The following is an 18,322-nucleotide window of genomic DNA, read 5'->3' as shown; positions in this document are numbered from 1 at the left end:
AACAACAACAATAGAAACTAAAACATAGGATTTAAAGCGCCCATGATTTTAAAAATTCAAGCAATGAGATAATAAGATAAATAGATAAATCAACAATTGTTTCAATCATCATCATCATCAATTTCAATAAAATGATTTTCTAACCTAATTTTTTGGTGGCCAAATCTTCCAAAATTCATCGACAAAACGACGACGACGACGACGACGAGTTTATTGCCGCCTACACACACACACACACACACACAAATTATTTTATTTCGAATCATGTTGTCCACTAAAAAGGTGTTATCGGATGCACAAATCATTGTTGGATTGTTATAGTTTTTTTTTCTTTTCCACATTTTTTTTTACTTTATTACTTGTGTTACTTTGGGCGAATATCCAACAATAGAATCAATCTATTTCAGTTAAATGATGATGATTGAATGAGACAACAACAACAACAACAACAACAACAACGAGAAAAAAAATATAGTTTATGCAGTGTAAATTGGTCACGATTTGACAACAAACGATTGTTCAAAACCACGAATGAATGAAGATAAATCTTTTTTAAACACACAGACACACACACAGTGTTTATAACTGTCCATGGTTAAATCGACAAACGGATCATCGACACCATCATCATCGTTATTTATACCATAATCAGAATGTAAAACAATTGGAATCAATCGATAAACTATTATTGTTTTTTTTTGGAAATCAATAATCGTTATTTTTTTTTTGCTGATGATGATGATGATCGTAATGAACTATAGCTAAAAACAATCAAATAATAATGGCAAACCATCGCGAATCGATAAACAATAGATTCTTGGATGTAATCGAAAACCAAAAAAAAAAAACAATTGTAAATGACAATGATGAATAGTGAAGATGAAAAAAAATAATAATAAATTCATTAAAAAAAACTGGATGAAACCAGATTTTTTTTTCGTTAGTTTTGCGCGCTATTGCTCAATATTCGAATTCGAATACAGAGGGATACAGGTTTGGAAAGTGATGGACGCATAAATCGGATACTATCGATACATATATATATTTTCAATGTTGTTGTTGATATGAGGATTCAACATACACACACAACACACATTCAACGGGCTACGTGTTTGATTTTTGGATCTTTATTTTCCCAGTTTCTGTCAATTTTACCACAAAGTTGTTAAAATTTGTTTCAAAATCGTTGAAATTTTATTATTTTTTTTTTTGTTAAACCGTTTGATTATGATGAATTAGTTTTGATTGTTATTTGAATTGAATCACAAGTTTTTTTTCTTATTTTGAAATTCCAATTTGTACTCATGTTGTTTTTGTATTCCAAAGTGTTGCAAGTCAAAAACATAATAAAATAAAAACAATGATGATGATGGATAAAATTTTCACCTATTCACTAGAACAACAACATCAAATTGGTAATATCATCAACCAAAACGTTTACACCAATGATTCCATGGAAAAAGGTTCGAATTCTTTTGTTATTGTCAAAGTGATAGAAATGTGTATGCAAATTAAAATTATCATTTTGTGTACATGTTTAATGATGATTCAAATTCTTGTTTGATATTTTCATCAAATGATCGTGCTTACATTTTGTCTTTTTTTTCGTTATTTTAGTGATATTAGGCGAAGCAACGACCTTGTCGACGTTCATTCTTAAAAACAATCAACGTCTAACAAAAGCTAATTATGTACATTTATCACGTATGACATCAATGATAATCGAATATGAAATTGAATTCGAGTCGAATAATGAAAAATGGAAAAATGAATCCAATGAACAATGGCTTCAGACGGTGGATCCATTGTTAAAAAATTTGATTTTATTACGATCTCGTTTGAATCAGGAACGAATCAACGGTTCATTGGATGCTAGTTATTTAAAGCCATTCTGTGATGTAATCGTCAATAAAGATGTTAGTGGACCAGTTACTGGTTTGGCATTGCAATCGATCCAAAAGTTTCTTAACTTTGGTTTTGTCAAAGATGGCGAAATAGTTAAACTTATCGCCGAATCTGTAACAAAAGCACGTTTCGTTGGCACTGATTCGAATAGTGATGAAGCTGTCCTCATGACCATATTGGCCATACTTGAAAGTTTGATTGTCATGCCATTCTATTCATTAACCAATGGTTTAATTTGCGAAATAATGCAAAGTTGTTTTCGTATAGCATTCGAAAGCCGGTTAAGCGAATTGTTGAGAAAATGTGCCGTAAAATCTTTAACCGAAATGGTACGTGCATTATTTACACGTATATCATTGTTCCAAGAAAAAGGTCATCACAGTGGTGCCGATGGTAGCCTCGGTAATGGTGGCAGTGATAGTGATGTGTCCGATTTCAATTATTTTTACCACGATAAGAATAATGCTTCATTCCATAAATTGAATCGAATGGGCAAACGATTTGTTTCGGCCGCCGGACAAAATAAACATGTTAACAAAACAAAGCTAGAAGTAGCTAAACAATCAACCAAGGAAGATCTAACGACTTTGGGTAAGTTTTTATTGTTTATCCCTGTTTATTCGTTCTTAATTCATAATCTCTTTTCTATTTTTGTTGTTTGTATATCAAAAAATAGAATCACATATTCAAAAATCCTATGGATTAGCATGTGTTCACGAACTACTGTCATATTTAACATCATTGATTAATCCATTGCCTGATGGCCAAAATACTGAATACATGGTCAATGTTGGTCTACAATTGTTGACTATTATATTTGAAATTAGTGTCCATGAGATTGGTGCAAATTATTGTTTACTGTCAGTGGTCAAAACCGATCTCTGTTGGAACATTATGCAATTGTTACAAAATGAAAAGAACTTGAACACGTTTTCTAATGTCTTGCGGTTATCGTTTCTTGTATTTGTTGATCTTCGAATGCATTTAAAATATCAATTCGAAGTTTTTCTACTTCGCATAATGGATATTGTTGCAACGGTCAACATACCTCTAGAATATCGAGATATTTGCATGGAATATTTATTGCAATTCTTTCATCACATTCCATATTTACCACATGAATTATTTTTTAATTATGATTGTGATTCCTATGCTTCGAACATATTGGAAGATTTGTTGCAACTATTGTCGAAAAATTGTTTCTCTTCATCCACCAACAACAATCAACATCAAAATGTTCCGACATCTCCTACATCGTTATCATCATCATCTAATTTAAATTTCACTGCCTTACAGATATTATCGTTTGAGGTGCTATTATCAAATCTGAAAAGTTTACAAATGGCTGAACTACTAAAAGATAAAGATGTCTATCTTATAGCGAATCCAGCCACCATGATTGTCAATATTTCCAACATCCGCGATTTAGCAGTGGCAACTTTTCCTGTTGCTCCTAAACAGCAAACTAATGATGATGAAAAAAGAAACAGTTTAACAATGGAACAATTCAATAATAATAATGTCATCAACGATATCAATCAGCAAACACAAAATAATTACCATGAAAATAATTTATCTGCCACTAGTCTTGCTAACAATACGATGGCAGATGCTATTGGCGGTGATAACGAGAATGGTCAAGTTGATCATGATACTATTGAACAACCATTGTCAACGGAGGGAAATTATGAAACAGAAAATTTTGAACTCGTCAACAATTGTATTCAAGTTGAATCAACAAAACAAAATATTCAACAAACAGTACCGGAACCGAATGCACCAACGATTAATAAGTATTGTGTGACATATTTGTTTCCGCAAAAACCGAATCTTCTCAATAGCGAACAAATAGAAGCATTGAAACAACGAAAAATATTATTGTGGGCGGCCACAGAAAAATTCAATCAAAAGCCTACCAAAGGAATTGAATATCTTTATGAGAATAAACTTGTTCAAAATGATGATGATGTAGTTTCATTTTTACGTAACAATTCTCGGCTTGACAAAAAACCATTGGGTGAATATTTATCGAACAAAAAAAACATGACTGTTTTGTCCAAATTTGTACAAAGTTTCACATTCAAAGATATACGTATTGATGAAGCTCTTCGATTATATTTAGAATCATTTCGGCTGCCAGGTGAGGCTCCGCTCATTTCATTGGTCTTGGAACAATTCGCTCATCATTGGCATGTATGTTGTTGTTCATATTGTTTATTGTGATTTTTGATTGATTGATTTATTCATTTTAGGAATCAAATGGCTGTCCATTCGTCAATGAAGATGCAGCATTCAGTTTGGCTTATGCTATTATTATGTTAAATGTTGATCAACATAATTCAAATGTTAAACGTCAAACTAATCCGATGACATGTGAAGAATTTATATCAAATTTACGTCAAGTAAATGGTGGTACAGATTTTGATAGAAACATGTTGACGGAAATCTATCATATGATCAAAAACAATGAAATCATCATGCCGGCCGAACAACAAGGCGTGATACGTGAAAAATATTTGTGGAAATGTTTGTTGAAAAATTCCGAAACATTAAGTGGCGTCTATTGGTTTCATTTAAATAATGTCATGAAAAATCAACATGATTCGCCCTCATCATCTATTGTCGAAAATCATTTCAAAAATACAAAAGAAGATTTCGTAGTCAATCTATCTATTTTAGATCGATCAATTTTTGAAATTTCTTGTTTACCTTCGATTTCGACTTTAACTTTAGTGTTTGATAAATTGAATCCTGATCGTCAACCTTGTATGTCTCGATTAGTTTTGAATCAAGGTTTTGCTAGTTGTTCATTACTTTGTGCAAATTATGGCCATTTAGACAATCTGATTGAAAACTTATCAAAATTTGTTATCGCATCTCCTCGAATAACTACCAAAAGTGAATTGGTTGCTTATTGTCTGTTTAATATCTGTAAAGAATATGCCAACGAAATGCGATCATCATGGAAAAATATTATCGAATTAATATTATACTGGTACGATAATAAGTTACTTGATGATGGATTAGAGATTGATGATTTTGCACTCGAATCGAAAAAGATTAGTTTCACAAGAAAAACACCATTGAAAAATCTGAAACAACAAAGTGAACAAAATCAATCGACATTTTTCCTATCTAGTTTTTATTCATATTTTTCCAGCAATTCACCAAGCGATCAAGATATAATGAATAATGACAATGATGTTATAGGTGCTGGTAATGGTACAGGTAATGTTGGCAACGAAACTAATGATCCTGAACAATCAGGAGCTAATAATAATAATTCAGATCCTTCGAATCAACCTAATGATTATTGCCAAACTTTAATATTGATAATTGAAGAATCGAAATTTCTACACATTGATTCCTTAATTGAATTGATCAAGGCACTGATTCAAGTAGAATATTGTGATACATTTGATGATGATATCGAAGTATTCAAAATGGAAATGCTATTAAAAGTTATATTCATGAATCGTGATCGTCTTTCAATATTCTGGGATCTAATCTATCGCCATATCATTAAATTGATGCGTTATTGTCCACAAAGTGAATATCTAACTGAACGTATCATATCGTGTGTATTTCGTTTGGCAATTCGATTCACATCACGACCAGATTTATTGAATGATCAAATCTTTCTACTTCTCTATCAGATTCTGATATTTTTTGATCCCTATTTGATTCAACGTAAACACACTGCACAAACATTGCATTCATTTATATCTCATTGTAATTGTTATCTTACGAAAAATGAACAATGGGCACTCGTATATAATTTGATTTTAGCTATTTCAATTGGTTACTATCCACCGAATAAAAAACTTGGACAACCACCGGAACCACAGCAATCGATACATAATCATCAACAAGCACACACTCCGTCAACACCAGATTCAACCAAAAGAAATTTTCCTCAAGAACCAATGACCAATGTTTTTATACCATCGATACCAAGCATGCCTAATGATCTAAGTAAATTGGCTGCACATTTGAATGTTAAAAAGAATTTATCAGAGAATATTTTCTCATTCAACACATACCAGTATCGAATAATGGATGCTGAAGCTTATGAAAAATGTGTGGACATAATGGTATTGATCATACGAGAATATTTGCCCAATAATGCAAAATCAATGCAGAAAAATGATTCAGTCAGTGTTTATGAAATTGCACAGATGGCAGTTGGTGTTCTTTGTCGATTTGTTGAAGCTTCCATCAAGATACAATTTGCAACAGCTCGACCAAACGTAAGACATGGTAAAAATTCCAAAATCGCCAATAAATCTCGGTTGTCTAGATTGACCAATGCTATACTATCATCAAGTGAATCTGATAGTGATGATGAATATCAGCAACAGCAACAACAACAAAAACAACCAGTCAGATCGGAAATCACATCAGTGACCGAAAATGTTGCTCTGAAATTATTGGATTTGATGCATTATTTTCATCTTTATGCTCCAACGATTGCTGGCGATCAAATTGGATCAGATGTTTTATGGAATACAATCTGGTGCCCTTTGCTTCAAGCGATTGCATTCTTTTGCTGTGATTGTCGTCGACCAGTACGAACCTGTGCGTTTACATTTCTGCAACGAACGTTGCTATTGCATGATTTACAGGTGCTAAATGCCAACCAATGGGAATCTTGTTTTAACAAGGTTCTTTTCCCCTTACTTTCTAAATTATTGGAACCTATTAATATGTGCGATCCAATCGGTATGGATGAGACCAGAATGCGTACAACAAATTTGCTGTGCAAAGTTTTCTTACAACACTTGAATCCGTTATTGACGTTGAATACATTCACAGCTCTGTGGTTGACCATTTTGGATTTCATGGAAAAATACATAAAAGCTGATATGCAAACCGAGTTGGTGGTAAGTTTGTTAACCATTTCTGATAAATCTCGAGTTTAAAATTTTTTTTTCACAGAAAGAGGCCATACCAGAATCGTTGAAAAACATTCTTCTTGTGATGAAAACTGCCGGTTGTTTCAATGAAACATTGGCATCAATCACTTGGGATCGTATTAATAAATTTCTGCCAAATTTGTATCGTGACTTGATCGAGCCACAAATCAAGCAGTCAGAACCAGCAACGAATCAGGTATAAAATAAATTTGTAAAAGATTCAAAATCTAAAATTAATCTACATCAGGAAATGCATCACATTGAAGCACCCTCATCTCTAATGTCAATGGAATCCTCACAGCCAAATAATCAATCAATCCAAACTGAAGATCATTCTAAAAATCTTCCGCCTCCAACAGAATCAATTGTAGCCGAAACCAACATTACAGGAAATTCCCACCAACAACCATCTCAAACGATCCCCACATATCCAATTTATAACTTGCCTTCGACTTTTATTGATATGGAATCGGTTTGCATTCATTCGGATTCACAGCAATTACAGCAGAAAACAGCACCGGTGCCTTCTAATCCAGAAGAAGTCACGAATCCTATTTCACATTTAAATTCTAGTCAACCAATTCAAGAACCACAGCTTTTTCAAAGTACATCGAATCCTTTGGTTTATCCAGGAACAATAGCTCAATTTTACCCTCGACATGAAAATTCTTCGATGATACAAACAACTGGTACATCATCAATCTTGACCAATACGATGGCGTCAACTAATTATCCGATTCTTTACTCATCGATTATGGATACAAATATGAACAAAATGTCAATGTTACCACAACCTGGACGAATCCTAGTACCACAGTCATCATCATCATATCCATGGCCATCACCAAATGATGATACAACATTGATGAATGCTCCACAAACATCAACATCTCAACATAATAATCAACCACCGCAACAATCTTGAATAGATTCTTTTTAAAAATAAATTTTAATGGAAAAAGCAAAATATAGAAAAGAAAAACCAAAAAATGTTTGCTTTTCATGATGTAAATGGTTATGATGACGACAATGTAAAGAAAAAATAAATAATGGAACCATATGAAAAATGGATCGCTCCATTCATGCACACACACACACACCCCAAGAATTTCTTACTCCAAATATAGGGAAGCGGGCAATCTTTATTTGAAACCAGAAATAAAAAAAAATATTAATTAATCAAAATAGAGTAACAAAATTACCCGCCCACACACACACAGACATACATATTGAAATAATGAATTGAACACAACCACATAAGAAAAAAGATGTTCGTGTCTGAATAAAAAAAACATCTATACCATAGGAAAAAAAATTTGATTTTCAATTTTATTATTTTTTTCATTTTTTATTTCTACAAAATTCTTTGAATTGATAATTAAAACGAATCTATTTTTTTCGATGACGATAATGATGATGATGATGATGATAAAGATTCTGGTATATGTAATAATTAGAATAGATAAGCAAGAATGAACGATGCTGTTTGCCATTTTGTTATAAAAAAAAAAAATTTGTTCACCTTTTTAGGATGCGTTTTTTTTTTCTTCATTTGTCTCGATGATAATAATAATAATAAGAAATCCATAAATTTTCTGATTTAAAAAAAACGGAAAACGAAAAAAAAAAACAAAATTCACAATGTGTGTGTGTGTGTGATTGATTTTGATTCTCTTAATATTTCTCTCTGTCTTTCTCTGTTCCAAATGCATATATCTAGCAAAAAAAAAAAAAAAAAAACGTAAACTATAGATGGATGGAACAATCCATTTAAGAATGGAAAAAATTATATGAAAAAAAAAATTAAATGAAAAAGAACCATAGAATCGATTGCCACTGTGTCTGTGTGTGTATGTTTGAAACGGGTTTTATCGGTTCATATAGACCGAATGAAATGGCTGCCATATCGACAAAGATAAACCAAGATAAATGACTATTCTTCTTTGTGCATTAAATTTTGTGTTTATTTTTTTTTCTTTTGGCTGTTTTTTTTTCTACACTATGGAACCAAGAAAATAATAATTTTTTTGTTGTTGTTGTTGTTCCATTCATTCATTTATTCTTGTTTTTTTTTCATCTCACTAATATTGTGAGCAAAGAATGAATGAATGAGAAAAGAAATGAACAAAAATCATTTTTATTAATTAGTTTTTCCCTAGAATTTTTTTTTCTTCATCCATTGAAACAACAACAACAACAACAAAAATTCATTTTCTATTTCTGTGTGTGTGTGTGTTTTTTTTGGAACGTCGTAAGTGTGTGTGTATGTGAATGAAACAAGCGAAAAAAAATATAATTTTGGTAATAAAACTTTTTTTTTCTTCATGCATCTTTGGAACTTCAAAACTCAATTTTTATTCAGTTTTTGTTTTTTGTTTCGTTTTTTTTTTTTGGTTTCCACAAGCTAATGATTCTAACTTTGTATTAAATTTGTATATAAAATGTTTGCAAGACGCTTCTTCGGTTTGTTTTTGTTGTGTTGTTGTTGTTGTTGTTGTGTGTGTGTATGTGTACGAAACACACAATTTCAAATATTTATTCATTTCAAAATAGTAATTCTTTATTCGTCATTCTTTTTTTTCTATTAAAAATTCTTTATTCTTTATAGTTTTTTTTTATTCTTGTTGTTAGAATTTTTTTTCTGGTTTTGTTTGTTTATTCAATTTTGAATTGAAAATGAAGACAATATAACGAATTTGTTAAACTCTGGTATGTGTGTGTGTGAGTGTGTGTGTTTGTGTTTGCACTGGCAATTCTGTTAATGTCGTTGGTTTGGATGCTGGGCATATCTCTTAAATGAAATTTTTTTTGTGTTCGTTTCTTACGAAACAAAATTCGTTATTAATAATTCATATTCTTTATCACCAAATTGCAACGACAATGACACAGTAAAATGAAGAATATTTAAATGAAGAAAAATTCAAATCATCAATAAAGATTGGTGGTGGTGATTGATGATCAGTGATCACCAACAGCAACAAAAATTGAAAGGAAAATTTTTTAGGATCGATTAAGATAATAATCAACATTTAAGGAATCATTTCTAAAATCCCAGAATATCTACAAGGTGATTCAGAATATATAGAATTTTATTTTAAATGAAATTCATGCCAGGAAAATATAATCAAATGATGACAAATGTGAAATTTTTCTAAAAATAAAAAAAAATGAAATAAATTTCTTCTTTTCAAACAAATATGATTGAATTTTGGATTCATTCAAAGGAATGAATTCATATTTTTAATTTTTTTTCTTGTTCTTGTTTTGTACAAATATTCGTGTAAACATGAATGTCAAAATTTTACATTATCAATAACTATATGACTTCCTGTTAAATGTCAATATTACAGTAAGAAAAAAAAACGGACAAATACTGAATGAATGAATTGAACAAAAGAATATTAATAGAATTTATTTTTTTCAAAATAATAAAAGAAAAAAAAATATTGAGAAATCAGAATTCAGAATAGTAAAAAAAAAAAAAAAAAATAAAAATTCAACATTCTCTCGTTTCGACTTTCAATGTTGTAATACAACATAAATATATTAGAAAAATTTCATAAGAATCAACCTACTTGAACAAAATGAGATTCGATATGAATATAAAAAAAAATTTTTGATGAATTTTAATAAATTATTTTTCTTGTTAATTTTGAAACGCAACAAAAAAAAACATTTCCATTGAATCGCTCTCTAATGTCTGTATTGTGTTCGTTTGTTCATCATCATCATCATCATTTATTAGTAATTGAAAATTCCAAATAAATACATCTTTATATCATTGTCAAACAGTAGCAACAATGTTTGGTTCTTTGGAATGCAAAAAAAAAATTCTTCATCAATTTAGCAAGAATTTGAACATTTTATTATTATAATTATTACTGAAAATTATGCATTGATTTAAATGATAAATGACCATTTGTTTCTACCGATTCTATGTCTATATTCGTGTTATTCAATAGAAATGCTAATGTTATGCATAGAGTAGGATGGATATATATATGATTGAGAAAAAAAAACTTTGAAAAAAAATTCAGAAAGCAGAAAATTTAAAACTTGTTTTTTTGGTTTGATCTACACACACACAAACAAATAAATAAAATGAGAAATTCCCAGCAAATAAAACACAAACATACAAAATTAAAAAAAAAATTTCTTCCGGAAAAAAATCCCATTTTTTTTTTGTTAAAATGTTTCCAATTTAATATCATCATCATCATTTAAATGGCGGTAAAATATCTAGACATCAAAGATTGGTCTGATGATCATGATGATAGTGGTGGTGGTGGTGGTGGTTGTGGTGGACAACTTTACTGTTGTTTTAGAAATTGTTCATCATCACAATGACCCGAATTTATGAAATAAATTTTGTGTGAACTATCTTCACCATACGTTTACTATTTGAATTCAGAAATTTTTTTCAACCAAAAAAAAACATGAAAACTTTTTTTTTCTTGGCATGAAATAAACCCCCTCCCCTCCGATATATAGTAAATTTATGTGTGATCATACAACTAGATAAATAATGGGCTCATCAATTTTTTGCATTTTTTTTAATTTTTACAAGTTGATTAGGGTTTGGTTATGTTTGAATTTTTCTTATTTTTGCTCATTTTTGATATTGATGCTCGCGACTAGATTGGTCAGTTATTCGGTTAGCCACCACCACCACCAGCACAACAGCAACCACCACTGCTGAATGATCACAAATACGATTCACTTAACATCATAGACGATGACCGAATTGCTTAATTAATTTTTTTTGTTCATTTTTTTTTTGTTCACATTAATCGTTGCATTTTTGAATTTGAGATTTTTTTTCAATATTTTCAGTCCAATTATTTTCGTTTTGTTGCTATAATATGTCGGCACTTATCGAATCGAATGATGATGATGATGATGATGATTGCATCTTTACAAGTCAAGGTGATGAGGATCATTGAGAAAAATTCGATCATGATTTCTAACTGCAAAGATTTGATTGAAGATAATTTGAGAAAAGAAAAAAATGTCAATCCGAAAGAAGAAAAAAACCCAACATACAAAATCACCAGATCAAAATCATTCAATATATTTAGACACTTATACACATCATCACAAGATCCGGAACCACTCAGCCAATCTGATTTGATGATTCGTCTGGTCGAATGTCTGGGTCATCCAGTAATCATCATCATCATCATCATCATTATCAACAGGGCTAAATTAAGTATTTATGTCGGATATCATTATAAATTGAAACTTACTATAACACTGATCATTCAATCAATCCAGAAAAAAAAGTATTGCTATTTTTTTCTCCTATCTCTTCTTTTCATTCATTTAATCATTCATAGCGTGATAATAATGAACATGATGATGATGAAAAATCCCACAAACACACACACACACACACATTCAGAGATAAAAATGGACAATTAATCAATTAATTACAAGAGATTCACTCATCAATGATGAAAAAATGTTTTTGTTTTCGTTTTTTTTATTTTATTCGCAGCTGCAAATAAATCAAAACCAAAATAAAAAAAAATTCATCAATTAGTTCGATGATGATCAATTATCATGAAACGAACAAAAAAATAAAAAAAAAATAAAAATAAAAATTCCATTTGAATTCTGTTCACACACAATGTGTCAAAAGGTTTTTGTTTTTGTTTTTTATCCATTTATCCACTATCAACGTAATGATAATGATGATGATGATGATCATATACATTTTAGAAACATAAAATTTATATAGATAGATTTATTATGGCAGATTATTATTTTATCATTAATCATCTACCACCTTCTCTTTTCCTGCCCCCCCTCCTACAAAAAAAAATTATGATAATCCAAAAAGAAATTACATCAAACTGTAAATCTTTCCCACTATAATGAATAATGGTGTGTAAAAGATTAAAATAGTTGATGAGGATGATGATCATCATCAACATCATTTTTTATCCGATATCAATCATAATTCAATTCAATTGATTTAACAAGATAGGAAAAAAAATCAAATCCATAACCAGTTCGACACACACACACACACACACACACACAAACACAGTCAGATGTGCATATAAAAATTCAAATTCGCGCGAATCAAATCAGAATTCGTTTCAGTATTTTTCTAAATTGAATTTTGCTATGAAAAAAAAATATTCAGACTTTGATGAAAAAAAAACCAGAAAATTTATAGCGCCCAAAACCGAATGATCAGACAAGCAAAAATGTGCGAAATATTATTTGCAGTAAAAAAAAAAAAAATACACAAGCGACAAAACAAAAATTTATATTCAATCACTCGAAAGTCTTTTCATTTCATATTCCTGTGATTTAAAGGAAAAAAAAATTTTGTCCAATTTATTTTATGAACTTTTCCATAATAAATTATGAAAATGCTATGCACACCTGTGTTTCTCTCTCTCTCTCTCTCTCTCTCTCTCTCTCTCTCTCTCTCTCTCTCTCTCTCTCTCTCTCTCTCTCTCTCTCTCTCTCTCTCTCTCTCTCTCTCTCTCTCTCTCTCTCTCTCTCTCTCTCTCTCTCTCTCTCTCTCTCTCTCTCTCTCTCTCTCTGTCGGTCTGTGTGTGTGTTCAATTATGTAAAGGTCAGCAGCGAATCCAATAACTTCTAGCAGCCATAATAATAATAATAATCCGGAATAGTCAAAAAAAATGAGAAATTTTTTTTTCAATTTTCGTGAAAAAATATATAAATTATTGACACATTGTAGCGAATGCAAATCTTAGTCAGTGTGTGTGTGTGTGTGTGTGTGTGTGTGTGTACCTGCTGGTTGAACAAGTTTTTTTCTCTATTTTTTCTGATTAATTCTGTTTGTATGACTTGATTAGTTGAACATTCGATGGTGGACAAAAAAAAAATTTCTTTTTGTCTTGTTTGGACATTGAAGAATCGATCGATTGCGATCGTTTGTGTGTGTGTGTGTGTGTGTGCGACAACAGATGAATTTGACATATGTCCAGAGAAAAAAAAAGTTGATGTTCATAATAATCATGATGATGGTGGTCAAGCTGGTGAAACTTTTTCTTTTCCTCTTTCTTTTTTTTGTTTGCAAACGGTCAATCTGTCTGACCAGAACAGAAAAATTTGGTTGGAAAATAAAATTTATTACCGACTACATCATCATAGTCTGTGAATGAATTTTTTTTTAATAATGATAATAATCTGGCATCATATGTCAAAGTTGACTTGATTATTGCAAAATTTCAGTGTGTGTGTGTATGACCACAATGGTATTATTTTGGCAAATAAAGAAGGATTCTGGTACAAACACTTTGTATACAAGTTGTACAACAATGATATATTTATGCAAATATGAACCAGTAGTTGTTTTGAAACTAAAATTCTGTACAGGAAAAAAAATTATTCATACATGAATGATGATATCAGTATCACCATAGGAACAGAATCCACAACAACAACAACAATAATGAAAATGGTAAACAAAATAAAAACTTACCTGGATTCTGCTGCCATATTGTCATTGTGACGTATTTGTGTGTCTCTTTTTTTTCATTATCATTACATTTTTTTATTTGTTATCAAATACACGAATTCATTATCAGTATGGATAATGAAAATTGCTTGATTTTTATTTCTGAACATAAACATAAATGTGTGTATATACTGAATTTGCAATATATATATGTAAATAGATAATGAGATACAATCAAAATGAACATGGTAACAATAAATATGAATAAATGATATGCGAAAAAAAAACATAACCATATGTCCAAAAATAGACAATTAAAACGAACGAACAAAAAAAAAATTATGAATCGTTGCGACGAATATGCGAAAAAAAAATTCTTTTTACGATCATACATCAATTTTCTCTCCGTGTGTGTGTGTGTGTGTGTGTGTGTGCGTTTATGTTTTCATTACAATTGAATAGCATGAATCATCATAATCTCGATGATGATCATCATGATAGAAAGCACTAAAAAAAAAACAAATCAAATACATGTGAATTGAATCAAATAAAGAAAATTTATTGGCCATTCAAGATGATATCATACCAAAAAAAAAAAAAAAAAATATAGAAAAGATAAAGTTCCGAATGAAACAACAACAAATATCGTAAAATTACCGTCAAAAAAAAAAGTTTTTCTGATAATCACCGATTCGGTCATTAATAATTTGTTTTTTATTGCAGAAAATTTTTTCCTGTTACCGTTGTTCAATTCAACAATTAATTTCGAATCAATTCATCAATCGTTATCGAAATTTGTTGATCAAACAAAAAAAAATTGAACTTGGAATAAAAAACTTATCTGTTAAACACACACACAATGAAACGATAATATCGGGTTAAAATAGACATTTGATGATTGGCGATTGTTGTTGATAGAGATATAGATAGATTTATTTGTTTATCTTTCTTTGATTATCACATTCAGTTGATCAAATTTAGTAGATGATCACAGCATCAGATTTAGATTAATTTTTTTTCTCTTCTGGATTGATTCATTCTATTAAAAAAATAAATTATCAGATGATGGAATAATGAAATGAATTCAATTCAAGCTTGTAGTTTTTTTTTGTTTCATTTATTTCAAATTGCCAATCTATTCAACAACATATTCAATGTTGATTCGGATATTATTCAAACGACTTGGCCACGACAACCATCAAACATTGGTTATTTTGTATCTGAAGGAAGAAAAAAATAAATTTCTTCACTATCACCATCATCATTATTGTGTTGGATTGAATCATTGAATTGATTGATTAAATGATGATGATGATGATGATACATTGTATATGTTCATGTCTTGATAATGATTGTTGAATGTTGATCATCACCACCATCACTACCATAAAACGCCCATTTCTTCATTTAAAAAAAAGAAAATTATTTTTATTAGCACTTTGATGTTGTTGTTGTCGTTGTTGTTAACCACTTTTTTTATATATATATCCATCTCTATTTGGATACAATTCAGCCATTTCAACATCCAAATCTTAACGGATATCTGTAGATAAGAAAAAAAAATAAACACATAACAATTACAATCATACAAAAAACTGATTAATGAATTAATCCTTGTTTCATGATCATCATCATCATCATCATCATAATGATTCGATATATGGATGGATTATCGATCAGTTTTTTTTATTTTCTAATTTTCGAATTTGTATTCACCAATAAGATATTCGAAATGTAGGTGTCCATTTTGAAGAAGAAGAAAAAGAAAAAAAAACCGGCATAATGATAATGATGGTAAGTTTTTTTCAACTTCTTCTTCTGCTGTATTTGCATTTTTTTTTCTTTTGCCATCCATTTATTCAATCATCATTTATTATCATTTTTTCCGTACAATTCAATTATTCGTTCAATTTGTTTTAATATTATTTACACACACACACACACACATCGATGCATGTATGTGTGTATAGATCAAATCAAATTAGAATGTATTACATTGCATTAAATTCGGTCAAATTGAAATGAATCTGGTCAACACAAATATCACTATATAGCTACGTTTATTTGGATGAAGAAAACAAAAAATCATTTCATCCATTCTTTTGGTTTTTTTTGTTATAACAAACTAACGAAAAAAAAAAATTCAACAAAAAATCGCCAAAAATAAATAAAGCTAAAAAAAATCAATTTTGTTTGCTCGTATAAAGTTTGAATATATATTTATCAACTCTATCACTGTGTACTGTGTGTGTGTATCTGCCACTTCTGGTGAATTTATTGGCAGAAAAAAAATAAGAAAAAAACTTCAAAATATTTGATAAATTATATGACAAGGTAGACAAAAATAAATAAATAAAAAAGACATTCGTACATTGAATATCTCAGCAATATCTGGACAATCTAAACTACTAATGGCTAATATGCATCATCAATGTATGCAATGTAAAGGTAAAATATTAATCGATTCAATTGAAAATTGATTCATATGTTTGAAATTCAGTTCAAGATTTTTTTTTTGTTTCTTTCCAAGAATTAATATCACACACTTGTAATTCATTCAGATAAAATTAGTTTATCGATAATTTTATTTTTATTGATATGAAAAAAAATCGGACAACAACAACAACAAATTCAAACTTCAAAATATATATACGGCAATTATTGGCAAATTAGTTAATTTCTGGCCAATTCATTCAGATTTTTTTTCTCTGTTTCTTTTTTTTATTTATTTATTCACATATTATACACCAACACAGGTTGAATGAGAGAGAGAGAGAGAGAAAGAAAAAAAACATATCGATTCAATGAAGCGTTGGAGAATCCAGTTTTTTTTACATTTTGGTTGTCTCAATGCCCTCGAGGTTATATGGGATGAAATCTCGATTCGAAAACAAAAAAAAACATGTTCGGCTAGTTCTCTGGATACTGGCACTGGTTCTTGATTCATCAAAAAAAAGTCCACACAAAGGTCATCGTCTTTTTTTTCTTTCGGATAGTAGTAGCCTGATCATCATATGAAATTTTTCCATTCGATTTTTTTTTTGCAAAACATCTTTGCTTGCCTAATAATAATAACCAAAGAAAGAGAGAAAAAAAAGATTATGGTAAACTCTGTGTGTGTGTGTCGTGTATCATGTACCTTTCGGAGAAAATTTCCAAAATCCAAAAAATTAAAATTAATCAACAAAAAAAAGAAAAGAAAAAAAACGAAAAAAAAATCCATGAGAGGCTGAAAACAGTTCCGTTCGTATAATTTTTTTTTGTTTTTCGTTTAAAACGAATCGAAAATGTTTGCAAATTCAATGTTCAATTTTCTCAGCCAATCAAGTTTTTAATTATTGTTGAAACTTTTTCAATAATTTGGAATTCAATTTATTCTTTCTATTATTTTAACTGAATGAATTTTTTTTATCAATTCAATTCAATATAATGATAATGATGGATCAAATTGATGCAGCAATCGACATTAATCTATGGTTTATTTCAATGAAAATGAAATGAAATTTATTTTGCCCATCCATTTTATATACAGTGTGTAGAAATTGCATATGAATTTTTCAAATATGGTAGAATCGAATTTACTTTCGTTGTCAATCAAACACACATACACACACACAATGAATTGCAACATTGTTGCAAAGAGAATATACAGAAACAGAGAGATAAAAAACGAATGAATGTAAATAATTAATATTGTAATGTAGTCAAAGAACAACAAGAATTGCATTAGATTTTTTTTCTGTTTGTTTGTTTTAAAAAAATTTTGAATTACAAATTTTTTTATTTTCAATAGCTGATGAAATCTTCATTATCATATGATCATCATCATTTTAAAATGAAAATCAAAGTCTGTGAGTGTGTGTGTATGTGTGTTTGCGATCTTATCTAGTGTTATTTAGTAGCTTGTTTTCATTGCCATAATCTTTACTGTCCTTTTTTTGGGACAACATTTTGAAAACATTGACCAGAAAAAGACAATTCCATTGTTTATCGCTTGAATGATCCCTCCCCCAAAAAAAAATCTAAAATCAAACTTTATAAATCCATATAAACTTTACTT

General features: G+C 29.8%; 1 protein-coding gene across 1 annotated transcript; it reads left to right on the top strand.

The window, feature by feature from the left end:
* The first annotated feature begins 1,075 nt into the window (after positions 1 to 1,075).
* garz (Sec7 domain-containing protein garz) lies at positions 1,076 to 8,223 on the top strand. Its single transcript, XM_047060935.2, has 6 exons — positions 1,076 to 1,463; positions 1,618 to 2,496; positions 2,582 to 4,098; positions 4,158 to 6,788; positions 6,844 to 7,017; positions 7,069 to 8,223. Exons 1-6 carry the CDS (start codon positions 1,361 to 1,363, stop codon positions 7,744 to 7,746), a joined length of 5,982 nt encoding a protein of 1,993 aa, XP_046916891.2. The 5' UTR covers positions 1,076 to 1,360; the 3' UTR covers positions 7,747 to 8,223.
* Positions 8,224 to 18,322: the final 10,099 nt, after the last annotated feature.

The sequence above is a fragment of the Dermatophagoides farinae genome, chromosome 7, assembly GCF_024713945.1.
Source record: "Dermatophagoides farinae isolate YC_2012a chromosome 7, ASM2471394v1, whole genome shotgun sequence".
Classification (NCBI taxonomy): domain Eukaryota; kingdom Metazoa; phylum Arthropoda; class Arachnida; order Sarcoptiformes; family Pyroglyphidae; genus Dermatophagoides; species Dermatophagoides farinae.
This window is presented reverse-complemented; position numbering and strand designations above follow the sequence as displayed.